We start from the raw sequence: 14,500 nt of genomic DNA on the forward strand, positions 1-14,500 counted from the left end.
TGCTCGAGCGTTCCCATGGGGGCACAGTGTTAAGTGGGAAATTTGCTTGCATAAACAGTGGTGCCAGATTTCCCTCCAGTTAATATTGTAAGAAACTCTACAGAGCCCCCCGGCCCCCATTTGCATTAACCATGCACCCTGACTGCATGTTGCACATGGGGTTGTAGGCTACTGAGAATCGCTTACATCTGCAAATCTTTTTTTGTTTGTGTGTGATGCAGGTAAGATTTTGGCACAGGGATTCCTCTTTAATTCATCTATCCATTCCATTATATTGGAGTATGTATGTTTTGTCATTATCTAAGCATATGAATCGTCAAGGTTTGCACTCCATTTCAATAGAAATGATATGCAATAATGCTTATGTACTGACATTTAGCTACACATCAAAAGAACCCAGTTGGGTGTAATTAAATGGGGTTTTCCACAGTGAAATGTTTTTTTCTGTTGTTTACACCTAAATAAAATTGACTGGGCTGATAACCCTTGAAGCCTGCTGTATCGCTTCGACCTTCAGTGCTTTTGCAATAGCTGGCACGCACTGTGAACAGTGCAATCTTCATCTTCTTTTGTTTAATCTTGAAATTGTTAGTCACTAACATTGTTCTTTTCAATAAGATTATTTTTCATAAAACACATCACCTTTATAAGATGCAATGCACATTTTTTCTTTGTTTTTTACATAATCGACAGCATCCCACATTTTCTTGTTAATGCAAATGATGAGGAAACAGCACCTGATTGGGCTTTTGTGGCTGCAGACGGAGGACGTGGCCTTTGACGTGGAGATAGCTGTGCGGGTCTGCCGCCAGGCTGGCTATTTTGCCCAAGCACGGCACCTGGCCAAGAAGCACGGTTGCCATGACCTGTACGTGCACATTCAGCTGGATGACTGCAAGGACTATGCAGATGCATTGCAGTACATCAGCCAGCTGGACCATGCACAAGCAGAGGGCTACATGCAGAAATATGGCAAGGCGTTGCTCGATGCGATCCCGGCTGAGACGACCCAGCTGCTTATGCAACTCTGCACTGGTCGCAGTGGAAGTAAGGGCCTTAGTGCTCTCCTCAAACCATTTAATTGACAGAATCAGTGGATCCAAGTCTTAGTGGAACAACCTGTACACATATTCTTGAAGCATTCCACATCAAGTAGAGCACTAAGAAAAATGTACATTGAATAACCAAACTTAGTGGCAAGTGTAGCTTAGCAAGTGGAGAGCCCTGGTGTTCATGGCTGGCTCTGTGTCTGTTGTTTTTGCACTCTTGGTTTTAGCAATGCAGTACCAACATGCTCAGGCATCCACTTTCATGCCAGCTTAATAGCTCAGTGGGGTTACCATGAGGTTGCAGGATCACTAAACTGCTTTCTAATTCATAAGCTTTTCTACATTGCATGTCTGCCCATCTAATGGTGGCTTTCGTTAGTGTCCAAATTGAAGTGAAGACTGCGCATGCTAGCTAGTGGCTGTTGCACATGAATTTGTCACAGGAGCCAGACTAACATCTTTTATCTCATCAAACACAGTCTACACACATGCTCACCACTGGTGAATCCTGAGGGGGGGGGGAGTGCAGGCACTTCAGTGCTGACAATAATAAGTGTGCCACAACCTGTGGATAATCTTATGTCCATATCTAGGCAACATTGTGCCCAACTTGCTCGATTCTTGTGCTGGGCCCAACTGATGGCAGCATGTTAAGGCCAATGGCCCTTATATACCTGAGCTACTGTGAAGTGGCAATAAGGTTGAATAAAAGCAGAATATTGGGGTACAATAGACATTTTTGCTTAAAGTTATGTTCTGATGTGAAGTAATCAGTGAATCTGCACCGAGTGAAACTACCTCCCTGCCCTCTATTGCTGCTATCACCGACAGTACCAACTGCAAGGAAGTGTGCCACAACCATATCATGTCATTCCTCTCCTCTCTGTAATGCCTGATGGGCCTTGAGAGTACTGCCAATCAGTCATCAGCGAAATGGTATGAGCCTTGGCATGTGTAGTGCAGAGAGAAAACAGTAAAGCCGTGGTCGTGGCAGCATCATTTGTTGGGTCTCATTGCCAGAAGGAGTAAGCAGAGCAATGTACTTCCGTCTTTGCAGCCTGGCCGTGTCGGTCACAGCCGGAAGATTTCATACACATCTTTGTGAACAATTCAGAAGAGCTGCTGCGATTCCTGCAGCATATGGTAGAGGTGCAGCCAGATTCATCCAGCCTGGTCTACAACACTCTGCTGGAATTGCATCTGCAAGCCTACAAACATGAGGCAAACCCAGAGGTGAGGAATTGAGGCAACAGTAAGGGAAGACTGGTTTTATCTAGGGTAGGCATGATTAAAGAAGGTGGTAGGGGTTGGTGTTCTGGGAACACTTACAATGACTTGAATCAGTTGGAAATGCCCCAAGAATAATTGCTCATAGTTCTTATTAGAGGGGTTCCTTTAGAGATTCATAATATAGTACTATTGGACATCAGTCAAGTCTGCTGTTTCAGTTGCTGAAGAATGACTGGAAGTGAGGGATTTTATTCGAGTTGGCCATGGACTTGGCAGAGAGCAGATTTGTTGCTCTTTTATTATTTTGGCAATGGAAGGATCAGTCGCGTTGTTGTAAACAGTTTTGAGGTTTCCTCCAGAGTTAAGAGAACCTTCTTTGTTGTCAGTGTAGTTGAGAGCTTGGTATGGTAATAGTCAAACCTCTATATATCGAACAGCGCGGTGATCGCGAAATAGTTAGATATAGCCAGAATTCAATATATAAAATCACGTAAAAAATTTCTAAAAAACTTGTATAAATGAAACAATGAACCAATCGTGGTGCAGTAAATACTCACTCAAAGCTTCACACAAAGTATTTACTTCTTTGGCTGAAAGTACTGCAGCAGTGTAGCCTGCTTCTTATTGGCAGCCACGTGCTTAACCATGGCATCCTCTACATAGTCTAAATGATCCACAAGTGATATGCCGGTGCTTTCTATTGCACCGAACTAGTGGCGCAGAAGGGCCAAAGCAGCTACAGCCTCAATTGAAGTTGGGAGTGGGGCAACCTCAGTGCTTGTGAGGTCAACTTTGGCAGCGTCATCGTTTGGCCGCTAACTTTGCTGCGATCTCCACGTCTGTCAATCGAGGTATTTTGAAACACTGTCCGTAACAAAGTATTGTCACGTGGTAGGGACAGTTAAGAAGGCAGCAAAACTGTGATTAACGAAACAAGCATTTTATTGGGTAAACTTGTGCCCTCAAAAACAGGCTACACTCAAAGAACAACGGTAGCTGCGAACACACTCGGCGATCGGCAAAAATCTGATCAGCGGGTCAAGCGCGTCGGCTTTTATACAGCAGTCGTCGAATGTTCCAGACTTAATCGTTGGGACTCGCGTGCCTTCCACAAAGTTCTACACCATTCGCGTCAGGCGATGAAATCAGATAACACAAGGTTCGGCGACAACAGACAGCGGATAGAAGCATCAATAACTTTCCAGAAACTTCTGATATATGCAGGCGTGTCCCGCGCTGCGCGATAACATTTGTTAGGCGGCGAAACATGATCGCCCGATAAAGATAAGTACACGTGTCAGTATTAAGTGGCGTCATTGAGTGAGCCCAGTGAATGCCCACTGTCGCACATCTTTGTGGAAGCAAACCATCATTCCTCGCTAGGCACGGCTGGCACAGAGCGCTGCATCGGGGAGGAGTCAGTGCGGCAAATGCAATGGGTCGTTGATGTTGTTGAACTAGCCGAGCCTCCGCGTGTGTACGCCATTACGTTGAAATCGTGGCGCCTAAACTTCCGCCTATGAATGCAACATTATCGTACGGAGTGTCAAATTCCATGATGAATATCACAGAATGGAAGTGTTCTTGAAGAATCAGACAAAATGTAGTTGTCTTCATATTGATCGTTCAGGCTTTTTAATATACACGTATATACGATTGAATATGTGAAAAACATTTTTATTTGCCGGCTCTGTTTGTTCGCAGAAACTGTCTGCCAAAGCACTGAAACCAGCTAGGCAAGCAACTATGTGCATAAATAGCATTAGTTATATCAAAATTACCGATGCTTTAACTTCAGAGGACTTGTCTAATCTGGAGATAACAATGTTGAGGGAAAAAAAAAAACACTAATTCCATTTTAGGGAGGTTAAGAGGGAGAGTGCGGCGATTACATAGGCTCTGCTGTATTATCAACGCACCTTTTTTCGCTGAGTTCTTCATTTTAAGAATACAATTATGGCAGCGAGATCATGTTGAAGGTTCTCAACATGCCTCCGAAGTCTGCACATAACCCGTCCAAGTTCTTCCGTGCTTTTTTAAGCCACTGAAGTGCTTTTTAAGCAAATCTTGGGACATCACTACTTCGTTACAGTCCATAGTAAGGACTGCGATGACAATGGGAAAAGGGGGGGGGGTCACTTTTATTAAACGGACTTTGAATTGAGTTTATGAACTAGCGACCACGTACTGCTTTCACATGGCTTGCCCATTGTAGAAGCTCCATGTAATAAACTTCATACAATATAGTTTGCAATCCATTTCATAAACCTGCTCCAAAATTCCATTTTACTGCAATAAAATGCATTCTTGCTGCTCCAAAAGTTGCTTTGAAATGGCTGGGCCAGTAGCACCACTTCAATGCTAGCAGCTTGACAAACATTTTCTTCTTTCAGCAAGCCTAAGCATTCTATTATATATAGTAGGTGCTTTTCAAAACAGACCATTTCTCCAATCTTTGTGTCCTACCTGAGAACTATTTTACAGTGTAATGAAGCAGACACGCCCCTGTGTATGTGCCAACTGAAGAGAAAGACGAAGGACCGTGCCGTGATCACTAGCGAGTCCCATGCTATGAACAGCCCTTTCAGTGCCTTTCTGTACCTAGCGTTCCACAATGTTGTGAACGACAATAAACCTCGTTGCATTTGGTGGAGGTTGCCGAGATCCTTCGCCTCGTCCTGGAGCTCCGCACTCGAACCCTGCCAACAAAATCACCCTGCACTATGCCTGATCCCACCACCTCTTTGCCTGCACCACAGGCTGCCACTGTCGTCTGCGCCGGCGTCCCTCGTCAACGTGACCCACCCATTTTCAGTGGGACCAGCGAACACGATGTGGAAGACTGGCTGTCATCGTGCAAACGTGTAAGTGCCCATAACAAATGGGACGATCAGTCTAAGCTGACCCATGTGCCTTTCTACCTTACCGACATAGCCAAACTTCGGTTCTTCAACCACGAATCTGACTTTACAGGCTGGTCAGCGTTTAAGACTCTTTTTGCCGAAGTCTTTGATCACCCAGCTGTGCATAAGCTACGCGCCGAACAGTGTCTACGCCAGCGCGCACAGCAGCCTAGAGAGACATTCCCCAGCTGCATGGAGGATGTTCTAGATTTGTGCAAGCGGGTAAATCCCAGCATGTCAGAGGATGACAAGATCAAACACATCCTCAAGGGCATCAAGGACAGCTCATTCCAGATGTTGCTGGCCAAAAGCCCTACTAGCTTATCCATTCTCATTAACCTCTGCCAGAGCTTTGACGAGCTGCACTGCCAACGTTCCGTCGCCCGCCAGAACAGTAGGCACGCCGATTCCGTCTCAAGCATAGCGGTTTCTACCGACATAACCAATTCGACGCTCTCGCAGCATATCAAAGATTTTATTTGTGAAGAGGTGGCCAGGCAGCTCTTGCTGCTGCGTCACAGCGACGCATCTACGGCAGCTTTGTCTCCAACGCTGCAGCAAGCCATCCGGACTCAGATATCTGAAGCGCTTCCTGCAGCTCCTACAACCCCCCCCATCCAATCCTATGAGTGTGCCGCTATCCTATACTGACTTTGCCACTCACCTTATGTTGCTGCTGCTCAGTTACGCAGCTGTGGTTGCACGGCCACCTGCGCCAACAGCTTCCTTTTCATTGCCCATGCATCTGGCTTCATTTCCAGTTGCCCGACCATCACCGCAGTTTTTTCGTCCCACTGAGACGTGGCGCACTCAAGAGAACTGGCCTATCTGCTTCGCCTGCGGCATTGCTAGCCATGTGGCACGCTTCTGTCACTGCCGCACCCCAACTACACATACCAACTTTGACACGCCAAGCTACGCACCACAACATGCCACCACGCCTCCATTTTCACCGCGACGTCTTCACACTGATCGCCGGTCAGAAGCTCGGCGTTCCCCTGCCCCTCACTGGCGTTCGATTTCGCCCCTGCCTGCATCGTTGAGCTCCCACTGAAGAGGGAAACTGACTGGTGCAGTTCCTGAGGCAAGAACTGCACAAAGATCGATGTTCTCAAAACCTCAATCTTTGCTGCAAAATGTTTTTACTGTTTTTGTAGACTGAGTACCTGCAGTGGCGCCAATCAATACCGGAGCAGCCGTTTCCGTCATTCATGAGAACCTTTGCTGAAGACTATGAAAAGTGACTACAGCTTCCTCTGGCCTGGTGCTCGCCACTGCCAGCGCGCAGCGAATTCACTCTTCAGCTGTATGCACGGCCCATGTCGTCACCAACGATGTTCTGTACATAATCGACTGTTTCGTGCTACCATCGGGCTCTCACGACCTCATCCTTGGTTGGGATTTCCTGTCACGTCATCACGCTGTCATTGACTGTTCACGTGCAGAAGTGTTGCTTTTACCACTATGTGAATCACTGCTGACTGGCTCTCCTCACTTTGCCGACAAACTCACTGTTGATGCCGACACAACCATACCCCCTGAGTCGTCGATGGCTGTTGTCCTGTCCTCTGATGCTGCATCTGACGCCACTGTAGTGTTCACGCCGTCCGATGTGTTTGTTCAGTGCAAGGGCATCCTTCTTCCGTTTTCCATGCTCACTATAACGTCTGGGTCAACTGTGATGCTGGCCACTGACTACTACCAGTACCCGATCAGCTGACTGCGTGGAGACCCTAGGATACCTTTAGGTGGTTGACTGTGTTGACGATCTCGATGTTCCTATCGACTCACTCCGTTACATTGACGCCATCGCTTCAGTCTCAGACTCATCACCTTTAGTGGGTTTTGACAATGCCATCAACCCTGTTCTTTCCCCATCTCATCGCTGCCAACTTCTCGCTCTCCTTCACAAGTTTCTCTCTTCTTTCGGCTGTCATCAGATGTCTTTGGGCCATGCCACCGGTGTTTCTCACACCATCGACACCGGTTTCCAACTCCCCTTGCGACAGCGCCTGTATTGTGTCTCCGCTGAAGAGCGCCGAATCGTCACGGAGCAAGTGGGCGACATGCTCAAACGTAGAGTCATCCGTCCTTCTCAAAGTCCTTGGTCTTCACCTGTTGTATTGGTAAGAAAAGAAGATGGCTCCATTCGCTTTTGCGTCGACTACAGATGCCTAAACAAGATAACGAGAAAAGACATTTATCCACTGCCTTGGATCGATGACGCTCTCGACTGCTTACAAGGCCCAGAATATTTCACTTCCTTGGATCTGCGCTCCCGTTACTGTCAAGTCCCAATGACCGAACCTACTGTCCAAAAAGTGAATTTGTTACACCCGATGGCCTCTACGAGTTTAACGTCATGCCCTTTGGGTTGTGCAACGTGCCTGCTACTTTTGAGCGTATGATCGACACCATCCTTCGCGGCCACAAATGGAAAACCTGTTTATGTTACCTCGACGACATCGTTGTCTTCTCAACCGATTTTCCGACACACCTCGCTCGCTTGTATGACATTCTGACCTGTCTCGCATCTGCTGGCCTACAGCTTAACCTCAAAAAGTGCCGTTTTGCTGCCAGCAAGCTAACCATCTTGGCTCACGTTATCTCAAAAGACAGCATCCTCCTGGATCCAGACAATCTTTGCGCCATTGCAGACTTCCCAAGGGCCACGTCGATCGAAACCCTCAGAAGTTTTATTGGCTTATGTTCCTATTTTCATCGCTTCGTACACAATGACGCAACCTTCATGGTGCCCGTGACAAGTTTACTTTTCACCAGTAACGGCATAGCAGCGTGGTCACCTGGATATGATGCAGCATTTCAGCAGTTGCGCCACTTGTTGATTTCACCACCAATTCTTCGCCTATACGACCCTGATACTCCCACAGAAGTTCGTACCGATCCCGGTGGAGTTGGCCTTGGTGCGGTCTTAGCACAACAGAAGGCTGGCTATGATGAATGTCGCTTATGTGAGTTGTACTCTAAAGAAAGCAGAATTAAATTACTCAGTCACAGAAAAAGAGTGCCTAGCGATCATCTGGGCACTAAGCAAGTGTCTCCCATACCTTTACGGCCGTTCTTTCACCGTAGTTACTGACCACCATGCCATTTGTTGGCTTTCTTCTTTGAAAGACCCGTCAGGGTGCTTGGGACGTTGAGCGCTTTGCTTGTAAGAGTATGACACCTGCGTCATGTACTGCTCCAGTCGCAAGCACTCCGACGCTCATGCACTCTCCCGCTCCCCACTGACGCCTGATTTGGCGTCTTTGTCAGCTTCCTCGTCCACCTTGTCACCGTTGACCATCACTGACATGCTCACAGAGCAGCGCAAAGACCCAACACTTGTAATGTTACTTGACTACCTTGCCGCTCCGTCTGATGTCCCTTCGACACGAGCACTGCTTCGCAAAGCAACTCACAATTTCGTGCGGGACAACTTTCTATATCACCGCAACTATATGCCCAACGATCGGAAATGGCTCCTTGCTATACCTCGTCATATGCGCTCTGACATCTACGCGTCTTTTCACGTTGATCCCCTAAGCACTCGTGCCAGCGTCCTCAAAACTTACACAAGGTTGCGTCAGTGCTGTTATTGGCGAGGCATGTACATTCAGTCTTGTACTACATGCCAACAAGGCAAGACACCTACCCAGCATTTCACAGGCCCATTGCAGCTGCTACCATGCCCGCCTCGTTCGTTCGACCACGTCGGCCTCGACCTCTATAGCCCGCTCAGCAGGTGCGGAAATCTGTGCATTATTGTCGGCGTAGATCACCTTACTTGCTACACTGACGCTGCAGCTCTGCCAGCAGCGACCGCCCGTGACATTGTTTTTTTTTTTTCATCCTTCGCAATATTGTTCTTCGCCACAGTGCTCCCCGAGAGTTAATGAGTGATAGGGGCCGTGTCTTCCTGTCGGAGGGCATCCAAGCCCTCCTCACTGAGTGCAGGATAATTCACCAAAAATCGACCATGTACCACCCCCGAACTAACGGTCTGACCGAGCGGTTCAGTCGCACACTTGGCGACAGGTTGCGGATGTATATTTCATCTGACCACTCCAACTGGGACACCGTACTCCCCTTTGTTACATTCGCATACAACACCGTGACGCAAGTAACTACCGGCTTTTATCCCTTTTTCCTTGTGTATGGCCATGAGCCTTCATGCCCTTTGGACACTATACTGCCGTACCAACCTGACGCTACAGAGTATACTCCGCTTTCTGAAGTCGCCAAATATGCTGAAGATTGCCGTCAGCTGGCACGTGCCCTGACTAGCGAGACTCAAGAACGTCATAAGACACCACATAACCATACTCATCAGCCACTGCACAACTTTGCTCCTGGTTCGCTTGTGTGGCTTTGGATACCAGCCCACATTCCTGGCCTTTCTTCCAAACTCCTCGCACGTTATCACGGTCCGTGCCGTATCATCAATGCCACTTCACCGGTCAACTACATCGTCGAGCCACTCACAGTGTCACCAGACCTGCGTCGTCATGGGCAAGAGAGAGTACATGTCAACCTCCTGAAACCGTATTACGACCCGCTTGCCTGACATCCAGTTTTTATACTGGATGTCCAGTATTTTTATCCAGTCTTTTTATTGCATGCGTTGACAAATCTGGGAATACTACAGAGAGAACTGGAATTGTGTGCACAAAGTTTTGGCAGGCCTATGAATGCTATCATACAGAGTGTTTAAATGAAATGGCTTCTGTACCTGTATAGGCACGGCAGGCTCGGGAACAGCACATCATGGAGATGCTGCGAAACATGCAGGTGAGTACACACAACATGTAGCAGGTGTGGTGTCACAAGAAAGTGTTGTGCACTGCAGTCGCGATATGACCTGGACCAGGCCCTGGTGCTGTGCCAGATGAATGGTTTCAAGCCAGGTATCCTGCATCTCTACGAGAAGGCCAAGTTGTGAGTTGCTGTTGTTGCAGCTTTACCTGTTTTAGCCCTTGGTACCATGGCTGATTAACCAAGTGTATTACAAAGAAAAGCATCTATGACCAATATTTTATTGAAAGCTCGAATGCACAATAATTGCTGTTGGGTAATTTCGCTGTTGGTTAGCTCAATTGTAGGGGTGCGCAAATACTGAATAGTAGACTTCGAATCGAATACAGAATCGAATCAAGAAAAATAAGCTGAATATTGAATCAAATGTTGAATATCAGATTTTCACAAAATTTCATGCTTACAAATTTTTGGTAAGAGAACACAGGGCTGAACATGCTCAGGAATCTCCTAGCATTGCATAACAAGAATGCAGCAAGCTATCAGTAACTTACGTTCATACAGAAAAATCAAAATATACAGTACGATCTACTTTTATTAAAGGAAACACGAAATTAGTATGCCAGCACAGATTACAGCTCAATTCGAGTATACGAAGGTGTGGAAAGTATTTTTTTATCAATAGAGTTTCTCTTGCATATAAGGAGCGTTTCCCCTCTGCAACCAATGAATTAGTTAATTAGTTCCATTGTGCTGAATACTGTAACGGTCGGCATGCGCCATCCTGGGCAAAAAGGATGCTCTAAAGACCCTGCTCAACCGAAAAGGAAGATGGATTTCCAATTTGCCATTGTGAACAAGGCTCCCGTCAGGGGAGCCGAAACGTCTTTTCTTGTATTCATTCAGTGGTCGGTGTCCTTCTTTTTACCCTTCTTCTTGTCTCGAGTGGTTACCAGTCTGGCAGGTGCTCCACAGCACTTACAGGCCCCTTCGTGTGTATGCATGCCTAAGTGAAACGAAGAATGGATTCCTAATTCGCTGTGGTTGTCTCGAGTGGATGCCGGCCTGGTGGATGCCCAGCAATGTTCACGAGCCCCTTTGTGTGTGTGCGTGAAAACCCTTTCTGCTAACCAGACAGGATGCCTGGGCTGCCGCCAGTGAAAGCACGCTCGTGAAGACGTCAACTGGGACAATGGATCAGTTGCCCTTCCGCAACTAGACGTCCTTTTCGTGAACCATTGTCGCCTAGAAGAAAGGATGAGTGTCTACTATCCCAGACCTGCAGGTTGCCACCTGCGTAGGCGGGCTCGTGCAACCTCACCGGAGAGCAGTGGGTGCTGCCGCCAAGCACCGTGGGACTCGGTGCATGTCACGTGACATTGACATAAGCAAGATCCTGCCTACGATTTTAGAGGGCCCATTTAAGCGGCCCCGCAATGTACTTTTTTACACTTCATTCTATTCTTCTCATTTTTCACCAACCATTCAATAAACGGTTCAAGTTTCACACTAGAAATCGTCTCGTCCTTGCCTGGTCGCCATGATCTACCGGATGCCTGCAGCCCGCCGACAATGCCACGCTACCCAATAGTAATGTCGGTCGAGCTTTGATAAACAGGCGTCGCAACAACTGATCGGCAGCGGTGAGGTACGCTACCCTGGAGAATGCAACAATACCAATGAAGTTCTCAGTTTGATAGTGTGCCTGTGTTTTATGGCAGTCTTTTATTTATTGCATAGAAAGCTTTTATTTCCAGTTTTTCTCTAAAACACAAATCGGCTATTCCAGCTTTCCTGCAGGTGGGTTATAGTAAGGCCAATCAGCATGACAAGTGAAAGGACCACGCATCATGTGACTGGATCACCGTTCTCACCCTCAGTGCGCCTTTTGCGCCAAAAATGAACGCCGGTTGGGTGGCATCAAACACGAGGGGCTCCGCAGAACACGCGACCTGTGGCACTGTGTGGGTCTCCACATCGAATATATATTGAATATTCGAAAAATCAAATAGTAGATATTCTATTCATGAATAGAATAATTTGAATGTCCCCTATTCAATTCAGTTCATTAATATTCAAGTATTAGCACACCCCTACTAATTGGTACTCATTTCTGAACTGAACTTCTCCAGATCTTGGTCATGCTGTCAGGTCAACGGTGAGAGGGCCTCTGAGAATATTGAGCTGGAGTGTGATACTTTTGAAGAAATCAGGCCAATTTGTTTCGAGTGCTGAATTTTGACCAGTCAGATGTGAAGCACTCCTCCAAAGTACTCGAAAGCAACCAGCTGAATGTGCTATTAATGTGGCTGCTGCATGCGCATGCGAGCTAGAAATGTGATTTTTGTTTTACTTGGCTGAGCTACCCGCATTCCGTATGACCAGAGAAGTGTTGTTTGATAGTAAAAAATGTAGCGACTGAAAACCTTGACAACCACGCTGGTTTAGAGCTGTGTTCTAAATGAGTAAGCTGGCTAGCAGCTTTGTGACTGAGTCATGAGATAATGAATAAGTGACTGTAAATAGACGGCCTAATTCTTAAGAGGAAGCTTTAGCTCAGTGCCAACTCCAATGCAGCTTATTCTAGTACATGTAGAACTCAGAAATCTGTTAATGAGGCAACCTCTGAACCGATTTGAATAAGATTTCTTGCATTTAAGAAAGTTCAATTCTAGTGATGATAGGAAGCAGAGGTTAAATTTAGGGCAGTAATTTTTTCACGAAGATTGTCAAAAATTGGTATGCTAAAAAAAACAACAGCAAGAATAATTCAGCCACGAAGCTTACCGATCTGCAATTCTGCACCAAAAATGAATATCACGGTTTTGTAAACAGCATCTGTTAGAGCATCTGAAGCAAACAAATTTGATCTATCAATCTATATTTTATGTGAATTTGTTACAATGTTTGTGAGGGTTCTGCAAAAGTCCTTCTCACGTATAAGGGGTGTAATTGAGAGCCCTGTATAATATCTCAATATTGCCTGCTTTAGATGTACTATTAGATGCACTTCAAATAATTTTTGTATCGTTCTTGATTGCCGAGTTAGAGTTGTAAACTTGATAGTTACATTTTAAAAAAATTGGCAATTGAAATGTTGCTGGCCTAAATCAAAATTTGGTTTCCAGGGGTAACCAGATCTTCACTTTTTCTTTCAAATACAACAAACCTCATCAAATTTGGTGCAGTGGTTGCCAAAGAAAGCTATTTATATGTTTCCATGTATTTAGATAGGAGCCGCCAAGCTAAAGCCCTAAACCTTCCTGTGAAGTGAGGTTTGAGTATAATTTAGTTCTTGTAGGCCCTGGAGTGAGCTTAGCTCTGTGAAGTGAGGTTTGAGTATAATTTAGTTCTTGTAGGCCCTGGAGTGAGCTTAGCTCAGCTCTTTTAAGCTTGTGATGGATGCCTTTATGAATAGGTGGTGTCCAAAACATGGTGACCATGACATGCTTCCGGCTCCTGTAATCACTTCTGCCACATGCAGGCCACAAAAGCATGGCTTTTGAGGTTCACATTTGTTTCTCCAAGAGAGCTGTTGCAGGGGATGTGATTTTGACACCACCTATTTGGAACTTGTGAATAAGTGACTGCAGAGTGATAAATTTGTTAACAAGTGAGGTTCGAGTCTAATTGAATTTCTGTAAGCACTGTAATGGGCTTATGGGAGTTTGTGATTAGCCCTTTCTTTGGTGACTGATTCTGCATGCAGTGCGCAAGTTCGTAGCTTGAACAGCAACATTTCTTTATTTCCATACTTGAAGAGCCGCCAACTAGGTGGCACCTGCTTCCCTTGAAGAAAAGTGACAGATCCAATTTTGACAAATTTTCATTGGTGAACAACCATGTAGGTGTTATGAAGTACATGGCAGAACGGACAGGAAACGCAGACTGCCACCGACTGAACGGAAGCCCACAGCAGTCTCAAATGGATGACAGCAGTAGGCAGCAAACTCGAATGGATGACAGCAGCAGTTTTTAGCATAAGGTGGCAGCAAACCTCTACCGCTTTGACGTTGTGCTTCTGGCGACGGCCGGAGGCACTCTGCTTCCTGTAGACGGCCACCTGGTCTTTAGAACACCACGCGTAGATGTGGGTTCAGCTGTCTCTGTGGGTCTAGTCATGCGCACCTGGTCCAGCGATGTTCGAATGATCTCGTCCGACTGGTGTTCACTCAAACTGCCAAGAGCGATTTTTAATATTTTTTCACTGCACAAGGCCTTCGCTTCTGTTTTGTCGTCCTCTTGTTGGTGTTGGCTGCTCCGTCATCTGCTATCCTTTCTGCTTCGAAGACTGCCATGTACTTCATTACAGTAAAAAAGAAGATATCAACATGAATGAGCTCCTGTATAAGTGCATAGTTGAGGAAGTGTTAAATATACGAGGTCCGTCTAAAAAGTAATGGGACTGGTATTACTGACACTTGTTTATATGCCAAATGGCAAAATACAAGGTGCTTTCTTTAAGGTAATTCTCCTGCAGTCTAACAACATGCTTTTCCACCCATCTCTACCACACCTCTATGCGTAAGGATTATTCTGGGATATTCTGCAGCACTGTTATTA

At 46.2% G+C, this 14,500-nt stretch overlaps 1 protein-coding gene across 4 annotated transcripts in view; it reads left to right on the forward strand.

The window, feature by feature from the left end:
• Vps11 (vacuolar protein sorting 11) overlaps positions 1-14,500 on the forward strand; it is a 133,864-nt gene that overhangs the window by 75,612 nt on the left and 43,752 nt on the right. For all 4 annotated transcript variants that reach the window (XM_075684227.1, XM_075684226.1, XM_075684228.1 and 1 more), the window contains 4 exons: positions 762-1,047; positions 2,107-2,282; positions 9,923-9,973; positions 10,032-10,120. In XM_075684227.1, the coding sequence (XP_075540342.1) occupies positions 762-1,047; positions 2,107-2,282; positions 9,923-9,973; positions 10,032-10,120 (602 nt within the window). The remainder of the gene's footprint in view (positions 1-761; positions 1,048-2,106; positions 2,283-9,922; positions 9,974-10,031; positions 10,121-14,500) is intronic.

Source organism: Dermacentor variabilis, chromosome 3 (assembly GCF_050947875.1).
Source record: "Dermacentor variabilis isolate Ectoservices chromosome 3, ASM5094787v1, whole genome shotgun sequence".
NCBI classification, from domain to species: Eukaryota; Metazoa; Arthropoda; class Arachnida; order Ixodida; family Ixodidae; genus Dermacentor; species Dermacentor variabilis.